Consider the following 24255-nt stretch of genomic DNA (forward strand, 5'->3'; position numbering starts at 1 on the left):
TAAATTTTAATAAGAGTAGGGCTTAATTGTTTGTTTGAAAAAAATGAGGATCCTTTTAATGTATTTTAAAAGTTCAAATACCCAACTGAGTGAAAAAAAAACTTAATTTTTTTCCAATGTTTGAGGGTTTTAAATACATTTTAAAAGTTAAATATTCAATTGAGTAAAAAATAAACTTAAATATTTTTTTCTTTTTCTAATTTGAGAACTTTTTACCCCACTTCAAGCCTTAAAAAAAAATAAAACTTCATTAAAAAAATTTTATAATCTATTTCTAATTTCAATCCCAAAACCCATAGATTTCTATCCTTCCACAACTCAAATGCAAAGCTTCATTTTTCACCACCACTATCGCAGAGCTCAAGCTTGTCTTCACCTTCGTCAAGTCCTTCACTCCAGTCACGATGGGGAATCTTGTCTCAGCGTCGTCGTTGATGGCCTCGATCATGTTTCCATCTCAAGATCTTTAGAGGTTTCGATTTCAAACACCCATTTTGATTTATGAAGAGAACATCCAGCTTTTGGGATTTTAGTTTGGGGAAATAAAATTAAAAAAAAAATTAAGATTTCTGATGGTTTTTGATTTGGAGAAATTGATTTTGTTGTTCTTCTTTCACTTTTAGGATGAAACTAACAAAAATTGTGGTCAAAATATATCTCCGTGAAAAGTTGATATTTTGAAAGATGTCTTTGAATAGGGCAGAAGATTGCTAGGTCTTTTATTTTTCTTTCATTGGATGAGAAGTGACAAAAATGAAACCAAAAGCTAAACCATAAAAGTTACAAATTGGGGATGGTTATTGCCAAATCAATTTTTTTTAAAGAGAAAATTTTGGAGAAGAAGATACTGAAATTGTCGTTGATGAAGAAAATGAAATTTGAGATTTTTATATAATTTTAGTTAAAATACATGTTTGGTATAATTGTGTTTTACTCCTTCAAATGACTGCATAAAAGCGTAACGCAGCAAATTAAGTCACGTGTCATTTTCCAAAAAATGTTCAGCCATTCTTTTCTGACTCTTAATTGTATAAATGAACAGAACGTTTGTGAACCATTTATGTTTATTTATGTAAATAAACAATTTTTTTATGTTTGTTTGATAAGCGAATGAACACGAACGAAAATGTTTTTGGTTTATTTATGTTTTAGAATAAGCTCGTTTATGACTCGTTTATTTATTAATGATATTTTTTATAAAAATTTTATTAGTATATATTAATAAAATTATCTTAAAATTCATTTATTGTTTTATTAGTATATATTAATAAATTTATATTGATTTGTATTTTTCATTTATATAATTATTAATATTTATGTTTGACTATTTTATATCTAAACAATATATGTGTATTTGTGTTTATTTATTGTTTGTTTATTATTTATTAACATTGTTCATGAACATGTTCAATTATATGTTTATGAACATGTTCGTGAACATGTTCGATTAAGTTAAATGAACATGTTCTTGATCATTAAACAAACGAATATGAACACACATAATTGTAAATAAACGAACATGAACAAAAAATTGAAATTCTTGACGAATACAAACCAAATACGAACAAGCTTAAAAACAAACGAACATGAATAGAGATTTGTTCATTCAAGTTCAGTTCATTTGCAGCCCTAACCATACTCGTAATTATTCCTTATATATTTAAAAAATTTTAAGTAGTTATATATTTAATTTTTTATTGTTTTTATAAATGCTTTCAAGTGTTAAATTTTTTTTAATGATTATAATTTTAGATAAGTTATAGTGTTAGTAATCTGTCCATTATCAATGGAGTTTTTTAATTCCACGAGTAAGGTTTAGTGCATTTGAGGTGTTCAATTGATTAACTAACATGAACTATCATTAATCGAATTAATTTGCCCTTTTAAACCCTTAACCGTTAACTGAACTAAACTTTTTCGATTAATTCAGTCAGTTAATCTAATTAATCGAAATATATGTGTTTTATTATTTTTTGATTAAAACAATTATAAAACATATAAAAAATTAACCAAATTAACTGAATTAATCGAATCAACCGAATTTAATATATGTAAAATATATATAAAAATATAAAATTCCAATTAATTTAGTTAATCAACCAATTTCAAACAGAATTAACCGTTAACTGAATTTTTAAAAAATTATTAACAGACTCCCGGCCGAATTAATTTGATTAACTGACCGATTAACCAAATTCAATCGGCTAACTAAATTAATTCGATTTTACCTAAAATTTACACAGTACATGATACATGTCTGTTTTAATTTATTTTTAGAAAAATTATTACACTTACAATAAAATTTTTACACTTCTATGAAATTTACAAATGTCCTAAAGAAAAATAGTAAAATATTAAAAATATTAAAAAAAAAAAGTATAGTGTCAATGTATTGAGTACTCACCCTTTTATTTTTTTTTTTAATATTCTCCTAAAATCACATGGCAGCATTTTACCTTTGTTCGAATGCATCAAATAATTTTCCTAAGCTATATATATTAATTAAGGTTTAGGATATATAATTTTTTAACAATTTGTTTTTATTGTGTTTTTTTATTTTTTATTATAATATTATATAAGTAGTAAGATATATATTTTTATGTACATGTTTTTAAGTTGAATAATTTTATTGTTATTTTTAGTTTTAATCTATAATTTATTTTCATAATTAATATTTACTTTCATTACAAAACCTTTTAAATGACTCATCTTTCAAATATTTATATATAATTATTATGAGTAAATTATACAAATAATCCCTAATTATGTTTAAATTTTATTTTGATCATTCAATTTTAAAAATTTTTATTTTAGACACTAATGTTAGAATTAATTTATATTTTAGTTGCCCATTATTAAATTGATAAAAGAAAGTCCTTTTCTAATTACTATAATAACACATTTAATCCTCAAATACTTACAAATTTTATCAATTTAATCCTAACTTTAAATAATTTAATAATTTTAAATAATTAATTTTCTACATTCTATTTAATAGGTAAATACGATTAAATTCTCAATCACTAATTTGTATAATATAAAGCACAAATATAATTATTCTCTTCATAAAATCCGTTTTATAAAATAGAGGATTATAAAAATATACATTATCTGCTCAGAAATCATGAATTTTCTTCTCATAGATTTTTTAAAAAATCTCTGAAGTCTGACATGTGAATTTATTTCATAATTCATCACAGCAGAAGTTATGGAATAAAGCAATTTAACAAAAGATAAAATCAAAACAATGTTCAAAATTAGCTCTCATTCTTTCTCTCAAAACTTCTGCTCATTTCTGCAAATCGGAATAGCGTATATTGCCCATATTAGGCTGAATAATCATAGAGCTAATCAAATTAATTTCTCAACTTGGAAACACAAATTGAAACTTTTAATCCAAAAATAGAAAAAATATCGCAAGTTGAATTTTGAGATCAGAGTTTGGTAAAAAAAAATTGTCTGTCACTGTTGAATCAGAAACACGGACCAATTAAACCTCATCATATCTCAAAATTTTAAAGAAATTTACAACGAAAAAAATCGAGAATTTTTTAATAAATTTCAATAAATAAATGAAACAAAGGAACGATCATCAGAGACTTAAATACAAGTAATCATGGAATAAATCCATTCATATTGTTGCAGTTTTTTTTTTTCTCATCAATTGATCGATGACAAATACAAAACGAAGGAAAGAAATTTTCGGGGAAATGAAAACCATAAACCATAGATCTGAGAGCTGAAAGGAAACGAAAGGAAACGAAATGAAACCTAGTTGTGAAGAAGAGGGAAGGTGGCGAAAGTGAGGGTTTTCAGGGTATTTATAGATCTAATTGGAGAGGTTGCTATAAACCCTAGATTGCAACTAGAGAATTGAAACTGGCTGAATTGCTTAATAATTGAAAACGGATCCGAACAGTTTTCTTGGCCTTTAAAATTCCAGCTCTTCCTCTATGGGCTGAGTTTAGATTTTGGGCTTTTTCTTTCTTTCTTTTTTTTTTTTTGTTTTTCAACATGTGAGGTGCAGGGGTATTATTGTCAATGTAGGATAATTTAAGTTCAATTATATTGAAGCGTATTATTTTTTTATTTATACGTTAAGAAAAGACTATAGCTAATTTTAAATATTGTGTAAAAAATAAATATGATTAGAAACTATAATGAGATTATTAAAAAAAAAACTAATTTTTTTTATTAAACAAATAGAAAAAAAGAATGCAAGTAATGGAATTCATCCAGAGATAAAAAGAAGAAATTGTTTTTCAAAAAACTGATTAGAGATAATTATAAAAACAAAAATTCCAAACCAATTTCATCCTATATATTGAATCTCTCCGATGGCTATGTGGAGATGATGAAGCAAACAGTCATCAGTAGATATTGGGTGAAATTTTACAAGTAGATTCTTAACTAAAACCCCAATCAAACAGTCATCAGTAGATATAGGGTGAAATTTTACAAGTAGATTCTTAACTAAAACTCCAATCGATTTCAACATTTTGGTAAAGTCTTCATCTCTTATATATTTTTTATTTTTTATAATATAAAATAATCATTTAATTTTATTTATATTTAATTATATGTATTTGAGGATGAAATTGATATAATTTGTAAATACAAAGTGTTATTGAATTATATAAAATTAGAATCAAATTGATAGAATGTGTAAATATCGAGAACTAAATATGTTATTATACTAGTTAAAAAAGACCATGACATTAATCTCGTTAGCCATTTGATGGAAAGTGAGTAAAACAGAAACGATCTAAAGCGTTAGTGACCAAATTTAAAAATTATACATTGATAATTAGATGATTAATAGTATAATTTACCCAAAATATATATAAAGAGAAAATAATATATTTTGTGTGAATTACTAATTAGTTATCTTTCTCTAAATAGAATTAACCGATTAACTAACGAAAAGAATTTTAAGTATCAGTGAAAAAAAACAAAGTTTAAAGACGGATTTCTAGGATAAGCCAAAATAAAGTGAAGAACTCATTGTTTCCAATTAAGATTTTCTGACATCTGCCAGAAATTTTATGAAGCTTTCTTACGGAAACATTAAATATTTTGGCCAAATCCATGGCCGCCAATTAAATTCACTCTTAAATGGAAGATGATTTGAAAAAAAGAAAACAAGCAAGCAAACAAACAGATTAATTCTTTTGCGAATATTGGATCCAAACAAATAGAATTTCTTTTCTCATGGAGTACCAGTATTTTCTCGGATTCTTTCTTCTTCTTTTGATCAATTTTACTTTGGTTTCGGCTGAGATTAATGGATCGGTGCTTAAAATGAGAGGAGGAACTTCTTCTGTTCAATTTGATCCCACTTCTGTTACTCAACTCTCATGGCGCCCTAGGTAACTTCAAATTCCAATCCTTTTTGCAGTTCAGGTAATTCAAAACTTTAAAATTTACGATTTTTTTTTCTTGAAGGGCTTTTATTTACAAAGGATTTTTATCAAGTGAGGAAAGTGATCACCTTATTTTTCTGGTAAGCAACCATTTTTCTCTTTTGTTGTTGAAGAATTTCAACATATAAAAAAAGAAATTGTATTAATTTCAGGCTAAGGATAAGTTAGAGAAGTCAATGGTGGCAGATGATGTATCAGGCCAGAGTATTGAAAGTGAAGTTCGAACCAGCTCCGGCATGTTTCTTGAGAAAGCTCTGGTATATAAATGAATTGTCTTTCATTCCTTTTTTTAGCTTAAAACTGTGAAATTACTGGAATTTATGTTAATTTAAGAGAGGAATGCTGAATTTATGAGTCGAATTGTTGAATTTAGAAGTAAAAGGAATTGATTTATTATCCATATGATCTTGTTTTTGTGTAATTTTATGCAATCTTATTCTTGCTTTGTTTAAGAAAGGATGAAGCATCTGGCTGCTTATTATTATGTCATTGTATTAGTACTTTCATGCTTTTTTTTCCCTTCCGTGGGATACTGGTCATAGCTGTTTGAGATTGTTCTGTTTTTGAGAACATGTATTTGATATAGACTGACTATATGAACTGAAATTTGCGTGGTGCTTGTGAGATTTTAATCACTTGAATGGCAGAATGCTAGGTGTTTGATGTTAGAACTTGTATTCCGAAATGTGATGGTTGATGCATTGTGTGGCTTTTCTACTCATTATTCATTCAAACTTAATCCGAGAGCCGAGTCTTTGCTGAAAGAATCTGTCTTCCCATTGAACCAACAGTCTAGAAGAATGTTACGCATTGTATTCCGAAGTGTTTGTACTGAAAGCAGTTGTATTCTGAAATGTCATGGGTGATGCATTGTGTATTTTTCCCCTCATGATTCATTCAAACTTAATCCGAAAGCCAGGTCTTTGCCGAAAGAATCTGTTTCCTCATTGAACGAATGGTTCTAAAAGAATATAACTTGCCAGTTAGTCACATTGGTTTTGTTTATTCAAAGCCTTTTCAAACCTGTGCCTTATGATTACTGTCGCTGATGAAATCATGCTTAGGTTTAGTTATGCATTTCTTTATGTTTAGAGATCGTTTACTCTATGCTTATTGTTATCGTTCGGATTGTTTATATTTATGGTATGGATCATGTTTGGAAAGCATATCATCATTGCATGTGCTGATTCTTGAACTTCAAATGTTTCTGCGGTATCTCGCATGAAGGATGTAGTTGCTGATATTGAAGCCAGGATTGCAGCATGGACCTTCCTTCCAGTAGGTACTTTTGTTTTTTCTTTTACATGCTAGTCATACTCTACAATTTCTTCATCCAATTGTAAGGACTTTTCGCATTTGACTTGGACACGGCGTTGCAAACAGAGAATGGGGAGGCACTACAAATACTGCACTATCAGCATGGTCAGAAATATGAACCACATTTTGATTATTTTTATGACAAGGTTAACCTCGAGAGGGGTGGTCACCGTATTGCCACTGTACTTATGTATTTGTCTGACGTTGAGAGTGGTGGGGAAACTGTATTTCCAAATTCAGAGGTACGCATTTGCCGGTGAATTCGGTTCTTTGGTTGTCTTTTTGGTTTCTTTTATTAACATTTGTTTTCTTCCTATACTACACGTATCCATTTTATTTTGTTCATCGCTCATTGTTTGTCTTCTGCAGGGAAAACTTACTCAGCCCAAGGACGATAGCTGGTCACATTGTGCGAAAACGGGATATGCTGGTATTATGGTTACCCTTGGCGATTTTAACTAAGAGTAGTTGGAACATGATGTATAATTGATTGGCTAGTTTCTTGTTTAATCGTTCTCAGATAAGTTGTGTTAGAAATCCAACCTTGTAGCCATCAGTATCTAACTCAACTGTATCGGTTGTACTTGCAGTGAAACCCAGAAAAGGCAATGCATTGCTGTTCTTCAATCTTCATCCTGATACAACTACTGATCCCAAGAGTTTACATGGAAGTTGCCCGGTGATAAAGGGCGAGAAATGGTCCGCCACAAAGTGGATCCATGTCCAGTCCTTTGATAACATGGAGAGCCAGACCGAAGACTGTGTTGATAAGAATGGGAACTGTCTTTTCTGGGCTAAGGCTGGCGAGTGCGAAAAGAACCCGGCTTACATGGTAGGTTCCGAGGAGTTTTCGGGATACTGTAGGAAGAGTTGCAAGGTATGCTCCTCCTAGAAAGCTTTTTCCAGGCATTTTAAAGGACCATGGTTAAACCATTTCAAAGCTGTATATACTGATATTCAAATTCTTTTCGCTGCAATGGCTGCCGTCTAATCATTCGAATTGAATCTCTTCAGAACATAAATACATTAAACGGTATGACTTTTCTATTAGACTAAAGAAAAAATGCTTTTTTGAGAAACAATTTTAAAATATTGGTTTTAATTATTTAGTATTGCAGCCAAAAATATTTTTAGAAATAAAATTTTAATTTTAGATATGATATTATAAAGTAATAAATATGCATTTAAATAGTATTTAAATTAATTAATATTATGATATTTTAGTAAGAATATAAAAAATAGTTTATCATAACTTCTTGTTAATATTTTAATATATCAAATATAAATTTTAAATATTTTAAACAATCAATATTAATTATTTATAAAATTTAATTAGAGTTATATAAACTATATTTTAAATATATAAATATAATCATTAAATATTTATAATTAATTATTAACATATTTGTATTATTTTAAGAAATATTTTTAAAATTTTTAATCAATAATTTTATTTTAAAATATAATTTGAATATATAATTCATATTAGATATTAACATATAGAGATAAAATAATAATAATACTTTTAGAAGTACTTTTGACTCAACAACAACTAAAAATTTTAGTTTCTAAGTAAAAAGTGTTTATTTTAAAGATCGCTAAACATAGTGTAACAATAATCAACATGCAATCGTTTGTATGCTTGTTATGTGTCATGATTTCTTTTCTCATTGCCTAAAAATTTGGAGGCTGGGCTACTTCAGAGAGCATATATTCAGATTTTGTATAATTTTAAACTAAAAATATTTACCAAACAAAAGCATCTCTTATATTTTGACATTCCATAATATTAATTATATATAAAATATATAGGTTAAATTATAAAAAATACTGAAAAATAAAAGAAATTGAGAAAATGTGTTTTTTTAAATTTATCAATATGTGTTGTTTTAGAGAGAAATGAAAATGCATCTTATAGGATGCATTTTCATTAAAAATTGATAATTTAATTTTTTTGTCGATGGTTAAATGTTAGTGTTTTTTCTTTGAATCCAGGTTCGATTCCTCTCATACTCACATTTATTTTTATTATTTAATGTTGTTTTAAGTATTTTAATATATATTTTTATTTCATGTTATTTCAAGTTTATTTATTTATTTTAATTAATAACTCTTTTATTTATCAAATCAAATAATAAATATGTAATTATTTTTAAAACATCAACTAATTCTTTAGATATATTTTTCTTTATATATAATATTTATATGTTAAATATTTACATTCTCCACCAATATTGTGAGGTATGGTGATTTCTAATATAATAAAATTAAATAATTATTTCAAATATGTAAAATATTTTAGATATAATTATTTTCATCTACATTGTGAGTATGATATTTCAAATATTTTTATATGTGAATATTTCAAATACACATGCAAAAATATATAAAATGTCAATTTACTACATTCATGATATGGATTGAAAATAAATATTACACATACAAAAATTCTATTTACTAAAAATATGATATTTGCAATAATTATTTGATTTTATAAATAAAAGGGTTATTAATTAAAAGATTAATTAAAAAAACTTGAAACAACATGAAATAAAAATATATATCAAAATGCTTATAAGATGAATCAAACTTAAGACTCAAAGATGAAATCACAATCATCTAACTATCTAACTAAATAGTTAATATGTTAAAAATTTAATTAAAAATAAAAAAATTAAAACAACATGAAATAAAAAATAAAAATGTGAGCGGAGAATAATTGAATCAAAATTCAAGGACAAAAATACTAATATTTAACTATCTAACTAAAAATAAAATTAAATTATCAATTTTAATAAGACATATCTTCTTTTCTCTTTTCAAAATAACATAAATTGGTAAATTAAAAAAAAAAGCAGCATATCTTCTCAATTTTTATTTTTATTTTTTCAGCATATTTCTATATTTTAGCCCAAACATATATTGATTTCTTTAAAAATATATCAAATATATATTGATAACAAGTTCTCCTGTTTTTCTTTTCTTATTAAAGACCGCAACCTAGCTACAGAAGAAGCCTGCTAAACAGCTTGGGTAATTATTACAATTAACTGAAGGAGGTTGAGAATAAGGAAAATTAAATTAAATTACATTTAATTATATTTTTAAAGTTTTTTATAAATTTTGTAACATTTCTTTAATAATATGCTTATTAATTTAAAACATAACAATATACAAATTTAATTTTTAAAAATGATAATTAATATTATAATGAATTTAAATAAATAATATTTTGAAATTATTTTAAAATATAAATATTACAATACTAGATCGTATAAAATTCTATTTTTATATATAGTTTATTAATTAGTGAATATGAATTATTAACTAAATTTAAATATTGTGACAACTAAATAGTTTATTGTAACATTATTTATATTTTAAATACCTATTTCAATTTTAATAGTATATTTAATGTGTAAAAATAGTGATAAACTTAAAAGAAATATTTTAAAATAATTTTAAAATTTATAGTGTTTTATTATGTAAAATTGTAAATTAAATTATTGAATATAAAAAATCAGAAGAACTAACTATTAAAATATAACTTACAAAACACCATTAAAATTCATATAAAAATACAAAGGATTTTATGTGGCAAATTTCCTCTCCAAAATTCTTACTTTCTTTTCTTGCCACACATAAACCCATTAAAATTTAAGAACCTCTAATTTATAATATATTAATTTACATATCATGCAATGCACAGATTGATATTATATTATTTAATTAATTTTAAATAAATGGTTAAATGATTTAATCAATTTAATTCTTATTTAGAATATTTTTTGAATAATTTCATTATAAATTTTGATCATATCTCATTATAGGTTCGAATAAATGTCGTACTATTGTTTTCCTTTATTGCCTAGAGTAAAACTTTTCAAAATGGTTAAACCATTAAATTTAAATTTATTTAAAATTATTTATTCCATATCATATTTGTAAATATTAAAATCTTTTTATGTGAAATTAAAATTTATATTTATTTACTTTTTAAATTTAATCAATTTGAAAATTGGTTATGTAAATTTATACCCATGTTTAGATGTTCAATTTAAGCCATTTATTTAAACAATTAATTTTTAATAAATAGTTGTTAAACTAAGCTTTATTTTATAATATGTTTTGATATAACAAATTAAAGTATTTTTAAATAAAAGTTAAAGTTGAACAAATTTGACTAACTTATACCTGAAATATTGGAGGCCCAGAGAATGACCAATGTTTACAATGCTTTTGATTTTCCAAATCGAAATTTCTGTGCAAGAGAAGAACATACACACTGTAAATCGTACCTCAAGACAACTGGTTTTGCCTGATAGATAAAGAAAGAAGGTTACACCTGATACGCTTATGGCTAAGTTCTCTAAGTTGTTGTTCAGATATAAGTGTCTCAATCTCGTGAGAGCCTACTCCCTCTGCTTCACCGTCACGCCCTCTCTTAGCTATGGTTACTAAATAGAGGCCTTACACTTCTCTCTCTATATCTCAAACCAAGAAAACATTTGAAGAACAAAAGACTAAATTTTTATAACTTCAAAATAAATAACAAAGCTCTAGAGTAACAATAAATAGGTTTTGCTCTCTCTTTCTATCTATTCCCTAATAAGAGACATCTGAGTTCCTTATATAAAGGCTCAGGTGCTTCATTGGGCCTCATTGATAGCCTAGATACAAGTCACGAGAGTCTTCTTTTACAATAAACAATAAAAACGGGTAGGCGCGTGCTTTCTAAAGGCGTTTTTCCTGAAAATAAAAATTGAAAAAAATTATAGATAAGATGCTTTTAGTTGAGCATCTGAAGTTTTTATCTCGTGAAACTCTTTACATTGTAATAAAGGCCACATATTGTTCTAAGACTCTGTCTCGATATTCTTCGTCTTAGGCTTTTAAAAATTTTGGGCTTTCTAGAATCTTTCCATTATATTAGCCCTGCATGCCATATCGAGCCACCATTGATCCCATCCTCCAGAAGGCCTTTCATCAAGCTGGTTTAGCCCATTTATAACAGTGGACAAGTCTTGTTGGATTTCTGAGAGTTTTTCTATTATTTTATCCTCTTTAACTATGGGTTGTCCGGTGGTTGCCCCTGCGTATGAAATCATATCTTCTTTATTCTTTAGTTATGGTTAAGTCTTCGTTTTATAGGACCGTATGAGGTTACCGAAAAGATAAGGCCTGTTGCTTCTCGATTGGCTTTGCCAACTGAATTAGAAAAGATTCACGACGTATTTCATGTGTCTATTGCACCACTATAGATTTGACCCTTCACATGTGATTGTACCGACTAAAGTTGAAATCAGACCGGATATGACTTATGGTAAGGAACCTGTTAAGATCTTGGCTTGGGAAGTCAAGCAATTGCGAAACAAAAGTGTTGCTCTTTTGAAAGTTTTATGGCAAAGACATGGGGTTGAAGAAGCTACATGGGAGCCCGAGGAGGTTATGAGGAAACAATACCTAAACCTTTTTATCGGTAAGATTTTCAGGGACGAAAATCCCTAAAGGGGAGAGAGTTGTAACATCCCGAATTAGGGCCTAGACAGAACAGTAGTTTTGAGACCACAAATTTGAGATAAAATAATTATTTTATGATTCTTATGAGGGTTATGTTATGAATGCATGCATGTGTGAAAGTTTTATGAAGAAATTCTATGCATAAAATGTCTAATTGCATTTTAGGGACCAAATTGAATAAAGTGCAAAACTTGCACTCTAGAAGCTTTAAGCATGGAATTGCTTTAGATCATGAATTGGAATGTCCTAATTAGCGATTTGATCAATTTCTATAATTTTAGACAAAAATAGACATGCATAGGAAAAATGTAAAAGAGAAACCCTAGGGGTATTTTGGTCATTTGGTAATTAAAAGAATAAAAAGGGAAAAATAAGTCAAAATTGGTGTCCATCTTCTTCTTTCATTTCCAAAAATTTGAAGACACCATAGCTAGGGTTTGTTTAACATTTTCAAGCCTGATTGTAAGTGCATCCTAACCTCGTTTTTAATGTTCTTTTCATTTTTGAAGTCTTTGAAGCATGATCTACCCACTCCTATCTATATTTTAAGCTAGGGTTCATGTATAAAATTTGACCCATGTGTGAGATTACGTATTTTGATGATTAATGGCGGAATATGAATGTTTGAGGCATGATAAACATCTTTTACTAGGTGATTTTTAGTGAAAACATCTAAACAAGGGACTTGTTTGTAAAAGTGTTAAGATGAGTAGTAATAATGTGAAATAAAAGAAAATATGGGCTGATATGAGCATAATAAAGGTTCAGCTAGGCTTGGGTAACCAAGAAAATGCAAGCATTCCATTTTACGAGCCTAAGGACTAAATCGTAAATATGCAAAAGTTTAAAGGTCAAAATATAAATTTGAAAAAGTATGATTTATGGACTCATTTGAATAATGTGAATAATAAATAAGTTAAATTTGGCATTATAGATCAAGAAAAATGTGAACCGGGACTTGATCGAAGAAAGAATAAAGTATACGATGATTGAACTCGATTATCATCATTTTGTACCGAGGTAAATACATATGCAAATAATGTGGTGTTTTAATATGTTTTAATGTTTTAATATATTGTAATAAATGTTTTATTGTAATTATGAGTTATATGCTTACTGATTGTTATGAAAGCATGAATGTTATTATGGTCGTTATCCACGACATTACGAGCAAGTACGACGGAGATACCATATGCAAGTGAGGAAAACCCCGTTTGAACCTTAGGAATAGTTTAGGATAAAAGTGACATGTCACTAGGAACTAAGACGTCTAAACTCGTTGAGTGGTCTGGGTTCGTGAGATATGTGGCATCCAAACTCGTTAAGAGGTCCGAGTTCATTATGGATGCAAGCATCTGATCTTGTTGAGAGGTTCGAGTTCATAATAGATGTGATTCATATAACATCTGAGCTCGTTGAGAGGTCCGAGTTCATTATGGATGTGTTACATGTTTTGTGGTAGCTTCGACTACGTTGTATATGTGGCACTTATGTGCAAGGTTTTTGCGTATCCAATAGTATTCCGAGAGTTCAACAGGTAATGTAAAGAATGTAATGAGAGTCCCAAGAAGGACATATGAAAGAGGTATGGTTATGGATACTTTACGATGAGTACAAGTATGTATGCTAAACCTATGAGTAATGCCTTAATAAAGATCGATTTACGATGAGCAAGTATATATGTGCGTATGATGAGTAAGTAGAAAGGTTTGAATGATGAATAATCTTTATGTATATGTGGCTATGTTTCTATATGTTGATTCCTTACTACCATTTCATATTATTTGTATATGCACTTTCTAAGCTTTAATGCTTACTCCCCTCTCTTTCCATCCTTTGTAGTTCTACCAAGCTAGCTCGGGGATCAAAAGCTGTCGGAGTATTCGATCACACTATCAAAGGACTATTGGGTATAATGAAATTATTATTTTGAGTATGGCATGTATAGGAAACTTGGCCATTTTGTGGTATGTGTCATGCTATTTGGCCAAATTATGAAGGCCTATGATAATGATGATTTATTTTATAATGGTCATGTGATATGGTTCATATTTGATCATTTGGGTTGTAATCTAATTACCTATGCATGCATGTGCTAGAGTTTTGATGGGAGGATATGTTATTGCTTGGTGAGTGCAGGATAATGATGTGATATGTTGTTGATCGATAAATGTATGGTAAAGTATGAATTGGGTGCTAAAGGATAAGGGATGACCTAATGGCTTAAAATGACTATAAGTATGAATGCACAATTTGAAGTCATGATAATAAGTTTAATAATGCATGAAATTGGTGTGGAATGCCTCTAAATAGTGTAACAAATGAATATGCAATAGAATGACTTTATGAAGACCTGAGAGTGCCATGGTGTGGAATATTTGAGTGTTTGAATATGTCATGTTGCATGTTATAAAGTATGTTTGAATGTATGAGTGACTATTGGCTTGGAAAATAGCCTTTAAATGGTCCACACGGGTAGACACATGGGCATGTGTCTGGACTGTGTGTGACACGCGGTCTACCCCATGGGCGTGTTGAATGGTTGTGTGTCCCCTGCACCTAAAATTCTTAAGTCAGTATGCATGGTAGTAAATATACGGGCAAAGACACAGCCGTGTGTCTCAACCGTGTGGAGGACACGGCCTAGCGCACGGGTGTGTGCCTTGGCCGTGTGCCCCTATATAAGTGATGACGTCATAAACAGAATGTTCAGGTTTTTAGACACGGGCGTGTCTAGGCCATGTGAGAGACACAGGCATGTGCTCGACCGTGTGAAAACCCCTGTAGGTTCGAAATGAAAAATAAATTCTAGAAATTCCACACAGATATAGGACATAGGCATGTCCCAAAGCACACAGGCGTATGTATTGCCTCCACACGGACGTTTGAGGCTTAAACTTAGAATTTTTTTTGAATTTTCTTAAGTTCTCGGTTTAGTTCCTTATTACTTTTAATGTATGATTTAGACTTCATAGGCCATAATAAGGATAATATGATCTTGATTGATCGGTTTAAATTTGGAATGAAATTTTATGACCCGTATTTTCTGAAAAATGCACTGTTTATGTACGGTAATGCCTCGTACCTTGTCCCGGTCTTGGGTACGAGTAAGGGGTGTTACATGTTCTTTAGAGGTTGGATTTACGTGCCTAATGATAAGAAGTTGAGGCAATCAATCCTACATGAGGCGCATAGCAGTTATTATGTTATGCATCTTGATGGAAATAAAATCTATCGGGACCTTCAAGAAATATATTGGTGGCCCGGACTGAAACGGGAAGTGGTTGCTTTTGTATCACATTGTCTGACATGCCAAAAGGTTAAGGCTGAGAATCAGCTATCCTCCGATTTGCTTTAGCGATGTAACAACCCATTTTTCAGTGGTTTCGGGGCCACCAAATCTGACGAGTAAGTTCGTAAATATTATTATTTAATCTTTACGAGTCAAATGTGATTTTTAAAAAGGTTTTTGATTTGATAATTTATATTATATAAGTGATTTATTAAGTTTAAGTGGTTTTAAGAAATAAGGTATCGGGACCTTGTTTTTATAAACTGAGCCATAAATATTTTAAAAAACATTTACAGAGTGTCATTAAGGTGGTATTAAAGTTTCGTTAAGAAATTTTAACGTTTCTATAGTTAATTAATTGAAAAAGACTAAATTAAAAAAAAGTGTGTTCCCGAGACTCCTTTTTTTAAATCAGACTCATAAATTAGGTTAATTAGGTTTCGATTAAGTGAATTTGCTTGAATTAAAAGTAATTTGTTTTAAGGACTAAATTGTATATAGGGTAAAAGTTGAATTATAGATTAAAGAAAAATTAAAGAGACCAAAGAAGCAATTATGTCATTACTTAAAACTGAGGCAGATAAGATATATATTTATAATATATATTATATTATATAATAATAAAACAAAGAAATAAAAGAAAATGAAAGAAAGAAAGAAACATAGAAAGTTAAACGAAATAGAAAGAAAAAGAAGAAGGAGAAAGAAGGAAGCCACAGCCGAGGGTTTCAAAGTTTCCAAATTTTATTGGTTAGTCAATTTAGTTCCTTTTTCTCATAATTTTTGTATTTTTAAAATCTTGGTATTAAATACTACCCGACCTATGTCAAAATTTTAAAATTTATTAAAATTTTAAATTTTGTCTATGTTGAAAATTAGAGTATTAGGGACTAAATTGATAAATTTTCAAGTTAGAAATGAAAAAAGGATTGAATTGTAGAATAAATTGTAAATGTTGTGTAATAGGGACTAAATTGTGAAAAATTCAAAATTTAGGAATTTATATGAAAATGGGGAGTTGAATTTAGCCTAAAGTGAAATTTGCATGAAAATAAAGAATTAAATGTGAAAAATAAAAATTAGTCTCGGTTTAGGGGCTAAATTGGAAATTATGCAATATTTGAGTAAAAATTGAAATATTCAATATGAAATTGAATTGTGTTGTATTGATGATTTTTAATTGTTTTAAGTCCGTAGCTAACATCATACCGGAACCCTCGACTAAAAAGGGGAAAAAAAAGTCGACGAGGAATAGCTCGAAATTTCGATTTGTATTTCTATAATCCAAACTTAGTTATTAATTGTTGTATTTTAATTTCATGTATATGGTAAATGTTGAGGTGAGAATTATTGTGTTTTACAATTGAAATTGATTGATTTAGTATGTGATGAATTTATTGAATTTATATTGATTGAATTGGTATATATATTGAATATATTGATTATTTGAATTGAAATGAATATTGGTTGTATTTTAAAAGTGAATTGAGACCCTATTAACTATATTGAATTGAGTCGAATATAGATGGCATGCCATAGGATTGGAAGAGTTCAGAGATTTCTTCGACTTCGAGTCGATGAAACACTATGTGTCAATTTACTACTTCGGATTAATTTGATGAGGCACTAGGTGCCAATTTACTTCGATTTAACCGATGAGACACTGGGTGTCAAATTATTACTTCGAATTATCCGATGAGGCACTGGGTGCCAAACTGGTGTATTTTGGTTGGATTCGTGTATCTGTCCGAGTCTGAGTTGTGTTAATAGGGGTAATTAAATGAAATGACACTATGATTGATATGTGAATTGAAATGAGATAGTGAATTGAAATATGCAAATGAAATGCATGAATTATGTGTTCATGAAATGGATATGGAATGGATAATATTATTGTTAATTGATACGTGGATCAAAGTGAGAAAAGCTATTACATAGCAAGTGATGGAAATTGAATATGGTATAAAATAATGTATTCAATATTTGAGTATTGTATGGATTGTTTTATTATATAAATAAATGTGGTTTTAAATGTTCAACTGTGCTTAATTTTAATTGTGCATATTATATTGTTTTATTTTTAATTATTCGGATTATAAAAATACCATTGAGTTTATAATCAGCGTACGATTTTATTTTCCGTGGACAGGTTAGGTGTTAAGTTTTGATCGTCAATTCAACATCCAACAACGGTCTCGAACTCAAACATGGTGATTTTTTTCCTTTTGTGTCGACATGTACCTACGATGTTTAAATATTAAACATTTTGTGGATTAATTCTAAATGAGGTTATAAGTTTAATAGTAGTTTGGTATATACATATGAATATTATATGATACGAAATGTTTGAAATTTATGCCTGTTTGATCGGTAAACCCCGGTAATACTTCGTAACCCGATTTTGGCGAGGGATACGGGTTGAGGATGTTACAAGCGAGTTAAGATTCCTCAATGGAAGTGGGAGCGTGTAACGACTAATTTTGTTAGTGTGCCTTTAACCCCCACTAAGAAAGATTCAGTTTGGGTCATTGTTGATTGGTTGACCAAATTCACTCACTTCATCCTTATCATAACAGATTATTCCCTGCAGAAGTTATCTAAATTGTATATTGTCGAAATTGTGAGACTGCACGAGATTCCAGTCTCAATTATCTCTAATAGAAATCTGCGATTCACATCTTGGTTCTGGAAAAATCTTCATGAAGCTTTAGGCACCTGACTTAATTTCAGTATTGTGTATCATCCTCAGACCAACGGATAGTCTGAGCGAGTCATTCAAATTCTAGAGGATGCTTTATGGTTGTGTAATAGATTTCCGAAATGGTCGTAGTATTCAGATGACACCTTACGAGGCCTTGTATGGTCGTAGGTGTCGTACTCCTTTATGTTAGATAAAATTAAATGAACACCGAGTTTTGAGTCCCAAGCTAATTTCTAGAACTGAGGACATTGTGAAATTGATTCGAGATCGATTGAAAGTCATCTTTGATCGACAGAAATCTTATACTAATTTAAAAAGAAAATACATCATTCTGTTGTCACCAAATTGTTTTAGTGAAAATATTTATTTTAGTTGTATAATTTTACTATTAGTTTATCAATACACTTGTTTTCTTACTTTATTATAACAATTTATTTCACTAATTATCCGATTCAAATTCTCATAATTATCAAATTAGAGAAATTAAAGGACACTTACATTTGGATGAGACAAAATCAAAATCAAGTTTCTCACCCTTTCACAAGTTTAAAAGCTTTCTTTTTTCCGTATCCATTTTTCTAACACTCAAACATAAATAGGAGCTTTAGAAGCTTTTTCATGCAAATAATCTCAAATAAATACCATAAAAGTGATGAGAATATCCTTTTCTTTTTTTTTTATGGTTTCCTTTTTCATTCTAGTTTCAACTTCCCTTCCTACCAACTTGAAAATCTCAGCTTAAAGATGAAAAAGGTGGTAGAAAGGTCTTGAAAGCAAGCTATTACTAAGGTTTTTCAAAAGAAATTCATGGGTTCTTTTGGATTTTGCAAAAATCTCACCTAGGGTTCAAATGGGGAATCAACGGAGATTAGAAAGGATGAAAGAAAGGGAAGAAATCAAAATTTTTCTCCTCCAAATTGTGCTGTCCATTTTAACAAGGGAATAGGGGAAATTTTCTTCTATTTTCAAGTCATAATATAATGTATGATCTCCCTTTAAAGTTTCCACATCAATGGTTCATGTCAGTCAACAGTCAAATGATCTAAGGCCACAAATAACTCTTCAAAATGATCAAACTTTATTCAAATTAATAGCTGAGATTGCACATAAGATTTTAAATTCAATGGTCTAGATTAACTCCTACACCCTCGTTATTGAGAAAGTACAACTTTGCTATTAATGAATTTCAAGCGCCAAGATTAAATCACAAGATTTAATCCAACGACTATTATTAAACCCTTGTTTTCTTCATATTCTCTTTTCTTTTCAAATTTTCAATTCTTCACCATTACTTACATGGCTTATTTCTCTATAGGACCTTCAACAATTTACTCTTTTATAATTATTCTACCCTCTGTATTGGAAAACATCTGAACAAATCCTTCCATTTCTCAATTTAATCCGACGACACAAATTAAAAATTATCCTTATCACCTTATAAATCCTTTCGTTGACCATTAAAGACAATAATCCATTTCATGGCATAATTGCACTTTTAATCCTTATATTTTTCACTTTTATTCATCCTAACATTTTTCTCAATTTCTAAATCTCACATATCAATATATTCTCCATGTCTCATTTATAAATAAATATATATATATATATATATATATATTTATATAAGTTATTATACCACATTTTTCTTTATATGGTAAAGTTACATTTTTATCATTTATTTTCTCCAAATATCAATTTAATTTTTTTAAATATCAAACTCACGTTTATCATTACAGATTTCCTTTTCCAAATATCTAATTAGTTCCTTAAGAAAAAGTCATTTAATAAAGTCATTTCGTACTGTATACATTCCTAGAACATTATTTATATGCGATGGTCGCTGAACCATGTAAAATATATCATACATAGTGTAAAACCCAATTTTTGCCCGGCCCAAATTACATAAAACACAAAATCAAGTCCAAAATAGAATTCAACAAAAAAATAAAAAAAACAAAAAATAAAAACAGACCCAATTTTAAAGCTCAAATACTTAACCCTAGCTCGCAAACCCCAAAACATTTTCAGCCAAAACCCTAGCCTTCAACTACCTCCATGCTTCCACTACCCACGTTCTCTGCCTCCATGCCTCCATTCCTACGTTTCGCCTTCACCTGCAGCAAAAAGAGGCAAAAACAGTTAGAATTTAGGCTATAAAGCCATGAGAGTGTAACAATGTTTTTTTTTTTGGATTATTCAATAAAAACGCAGATTTGATACAAATAGTGGCATCTAAAAATCAAAGAGCAAGAATTTTACCAAAATACAAGCATTTGAATATAGGGAAATAACCATCAGTCAGACAAACAGAAAGCCTACACCATCGATTGAAAGCAAAACAGATCTGGCAAACCGAAAACCACCAAGGTTGTTGTTTGTTTCTTCTTTTTTCATTTTTTTTCCTTTGTGTTTTCGAAACTAACCATTTTGTTGTTCGTTCATCTATTAAAGAGGATAAAAAAGACAAAAAGAACTTATCTTTTTAAACTTCGGTCACTGTATGCGGTGACCGGCAATGGTGGTGGTCCAGCAGTGGCTTGATTCTTGGTCATCAAATCCCAGCAAAGAAAAATAAAAGGGCTATGGTTTCTTTTAAAAATGGCAGACTACCATTCAATTTTTTCTTTTCTGTCTTGTTTGGCCCTTTTAGTTTTTAAATAGCAAATAAAATGGTGTCGTTTGGGAGGGATGGGACCCGTGCTTTTGTGCTTTGAAGGGAGTATTTATGCTGTTGATCCTTCCCCTTTACACGCATGTCTACTTTGATCCCAGTTCATGATTTGTTATTTCTTTGTATTTTATAATTCGCACCCCATGTTTCGCTTTGATTATAATTAAATCCCAAGCCTTTTACTGCTCTAATTACTTTCAGGTTTTTAAAATATTAGATTCACCTATTATATTATTCACATTATTATTATTTTGTTTTTTTGTTTATTATTTTACACCTATACATGCTTTTCAATGTTATTCGTACTATTATATTATTATTATTTCTATTTTTTTACTATTTTATTAGTCATTTAATATTACTTTTTATACGCATATTATTATTATTAAATATTTATTATTTTTCTATTAAAACTAATTAATTTGAGTTTTGATTTCATATTATTATATTAATTATTTAATATTATATATTCATTATATTTTATTAAAGGTTAATTATTTTAAATATGATAATTCTTTTACTCATCATTATATTTATTATATTATATCTATTATTTCTTTTAAAATTATCAAATTGTTTTTACATACTATATTATTATGTTATTTTAGTATAGTTATTATTTTAATTTTCACTTTTATCATTATATTTAATATCGTCATTAATATATATTATTTTATCATTATGTTTTTATTTTACTATTAATATTATTATTGCTATATTTATCATATTATTATATTTTTATCATTATTATCGCTATTGCTAATTTTCTCTATATTTATTATTATTTTTATTTATATTGATTGAGTTATTAATTGTATTATTATTATGTTGCATATCATTTTTTCTCTCCCCAAATTTTAATCGTTTTAATTTTTTATTTCATGATGTATTCTCAATTTGTTTTTAACATAAAGACAATTTTCTATTCTTAATCGTTTTAAAAAACGTATCCTACCATATTGGGTTCGTTTTTTTTTATATATTCGATTTAAGTATTTTATTCAACATTTTATTCCCAAATAGTTTTTAATAAAGGCAATTTTCTATACTTAATCATTTTAAAAAACGTGCCCTACCGTACTGGGCTTCGTTTTTTATTCGATTTAAGTATTCGAATATCCTTCTTAATCGATTTATTCTCCAAATTTTCTCCTAAACAAAGGCAATTTTCGATATTTGGAAGCTCGAAAAATTGTGCCCTATCATATTGAGTTTCGGTTTTTGTTCGATCCAAATATTCAAATATCCTTCTTATTGAATTTCTCCAAGTTTTGAAAAGGGGAGGCAGTGTTCAGTATTTAAAAAATTCGAAAAATCATGCCCTACTGTGCTGTGTTGTGGCTTTACATTTGATTTAAATATCCGAATACCCTTTTTTTAAAAAAAATAAAGTGCACGAATTTTTTAAATAAAGGACAAGCTCATAATCGGGGGTCAAAAATGTTGTGTCCTACCGTACTAGACGTGACGTTTTACCTTGAAGCGAGATGGTCTTTAACTCATGTTTAATTTACTCAAATGTTTCAAAAAGGAGGATCATACTTTAAAATATTTTCAAATCTTTAATTTTCGACATTAAGACATAAATTAATCAATAAAGTACGATTTTGGGCGTATTGGGGGTGTTAATCCTTCGTCATACGTAACTGACTCCCGAGCCTATTTTCTCAAAATTCGTAGATCAAAATGTTTTATAAGGTGACCCAATCACACCACAAAAAGGATTGGTGGCGACTCCGAATTTTCATTTTCAAAAGTCAATTTCCTATTTTCAAAAAAATAGTTTCGACACATAGCTCTGAAACCTTCCTGATAATCCAAGCAACGTATACATGAATTACACATTAAGGTTTAGGGTTTTTTTTTTACTATTAGACATTTGAGGTTTAAATTCACGACTAAATTGATAAAAAAATATGATGGATACTGTATTAATCTAAATACATTTTTTTAATCCCAAAAAGAAAATCTGAACAAATTGGTACAAAAAATATATGTTTTTAGAACACAATAAGATTAAGGTTCAATTGAAGTCACCGCAGTGTTTATCTGGCTTGTGGATAGGACTTGGTCTTCCTACCACAACACCAAAAATACCCAAATCCCGACAAAATTGAAAACACAGCACCGCAAACCCCAGCTGCAATTATAATTTCCAAACTCTTCCTACTTAAATTCCCACACTTTCCAAGAGGAGGCCCACAAAGACCACTATTCCCAGCGAAGTCTACCTTACTATTATTCTCAAAAGATAAAGGAATTGCACCTTTGAGATCATTATTTGCTACAGAAAACCTCTTCAAACGTAACAAACCTGATAACTGCTCTGGAATTGATCCCGTAAGTCTATTATTTGACAGTACCAAATTATTTAGATAAGCACAGTTAGATAATTCAGATGGGATGGAACCTGACAGATCATTGCTAGACAGATCAAGGGTTACCAAATAAGGTAACCAACTACATATCTGTGCAGGGACTGTACCAGAAAGCCTGTTAGCCGACAGATCCAAAGTCTGCAAACTCTGACAGTACTGTAAAGATTGAGGTAATTGTCCTGAGAGTTTCATGTCACGAAGCTCAAGACCTAACAGGCGATCTTCTCGTTCCGTCCAACATTCAACTCCAGCAAAATTGCATATAAAACCTGCTGAATTGTTATTGAAACTCCAGTTGCTTAACTTACCATCTGGTTCATTTAGAGAATTCTTGATACCTTTCAGACATTTTATATCATCTTCTGTTATAGTTGATGAAACATGTCCTGCAAAAAGCATCCGTGTTAGAAGAACAAACCTGAATATCTTTAAACTGCTGGGACATGATCCCTTCATAGCTTATCACAAGCATAAACTAAAAACCAGAGTTTTATTTGCGACTTCTATCCGATAAACAACTTTGGAGTGCTCCATGAGATAAAGTTTGCCCTTTATTTGGTTTGTTTTAACGACATGGGAGGAAGTAAAGTTTGGTGAAAATGCATGATCGACTTGGGAAGAAGAGTCTACGAAAATGCGTGATTGACTTGGGAAGAAGAGTCTTTCATGTTGCTGTGAAGTGTTTTTTTTTAGAGCATGTTACTATAAAGTTTGATGTGAACAAAATATTAGGAAATTATGATAGCCATTGAAAATTATGATAGGACTTTTACTTTTTTGTTTCTTTTAAATTTTAGTTGCAGTGGGTTTTAGTTTAGATTTAAAAGCTTTTAGATGTTTTATACTACTATATATTTTTAAATTTTTATAAATTTTATTTAATTTTCAGAGGTAAATTTACCTGAATAATTTTTTAAATTTAAATATTGAAATAGGTTGTCATCTGAATTATT

The 24255-nt window shown here is 29.0% G+C and overlaps 2 protein-coding genes and 4 non-coding genes across 6 annotated transcripts; 1 reads left to right on the forward strand and 5 right to left on the reverse strand.

Moving 5' to 3' along the window:
• Positions 1 to 3108: 3108 nt before the first annotated feature.
• Positions 3109 to 3206, reverse strand: LOC128281324 (small nucleolar RNA R64/Z200 family). Its single transcript, XR_008271536.1, has one exon. It is a non-coding gene; the product is annotated as a small nucleolar RNA R64/Z200 family (small nucleolar RNA).
• Positions 3207 to 3259: 53 nt separating this feature from the next.
• On the reverse strand, positions 3260 to 3349 carry LOC128281323 (small nucleolar RNA U54). Its single transcript, XR_008271535.1, has one exon. It is a non-coding gene; the product is annotated as a small nucleolar RNA U54 (small nucleolar RNA).
• Positions 3350 to 3430: 81 nt separating this feature from the next.
• LOC128281347 (small nucleolar RNA SNORD18) lies at positions 3431 to 3509 on the reverse strand. Its single transcript, XR_008271555.1, has one exon. It is a non-coding gene; the product is annotated as a small nucleolar RNA SNORD18 (small nucleolar RNA).
• Positions 3510 to 3587: 78 nt separating this feature from the next.
• Positions 3588 to 3670, reverse strand: LOC128281322 (small nucleolar RNA Z199). Its single transcript, XR_008271534.1, has one exon. It is a non-coding gene; the product is annotated as a small nucleolar RNA Z199 (small nucleolar RNA).
• Positions 3671 to 4967: 1297 nt separating this feature from the next.
• LOC108454914 (probable prolyl 4-hydroxylase 7) lies at positions 4968 to 7822 on the forward strand. The gene is made up of 7 exons (XM_017753542.2): positions 4968 to 5369; positions 5446 to 5503; positions 5576 to 5680; positions 6651 to 6705; positions 6807 to 6982; positions 7110 to 7170; positions 7331 to 7822. The coding sequence occupies exons 1-7, from the start codon at positions 5212 to 5214 to the stop codon at positions 7630 to 7632; spliced, it is 915 nt and encodes a 304-aa protein (XP_017609031.1). The 5' UTR covers positions 4968 to 5211; the 3' UTR covers positions 7633 to 7822.
• Positions 7823 to 20289: 12467 nt separating this feature from the next.
• LOC108455666 (inactive LRR receptor-like serine/threonine-protein kinase BIR2) lies at positions 20290 to 23758 on the reverse strand. Its single transcript, XM_017754202.1, has 2 exons — positions 23060 to 23758; positions 20290 to 20367 (listed from the first exon to the last, which is right to left on the reverse strand). Exons 1-2 carry the CDS (start codon positions 23756 to 23758, stop codon positions 20290 to 20292), a joined length of 777 nt encoding a protein of 258 aa, XP_017609691.1.
• Between the last annotated feature and the right edge of the window lie 497 nt (positions 23759 to 24255).

The sequence above is a fragment of the Gossypium arboreum genome, chromosome 9, assembly GCF_025698485.1.
Source record: "Gossypium arboreum isolate Shixiya-1 chromosome 9, ASM2569848v2, whole genome shotgun sequence".
Taxonomy (NCBI): domain Eukaryota; kingdom Viridiplantae; phylum Streptophyta; class Magnoliopsida; order Malvales; family Malvaceae; genus Gossypium; species Gossypium arboreum.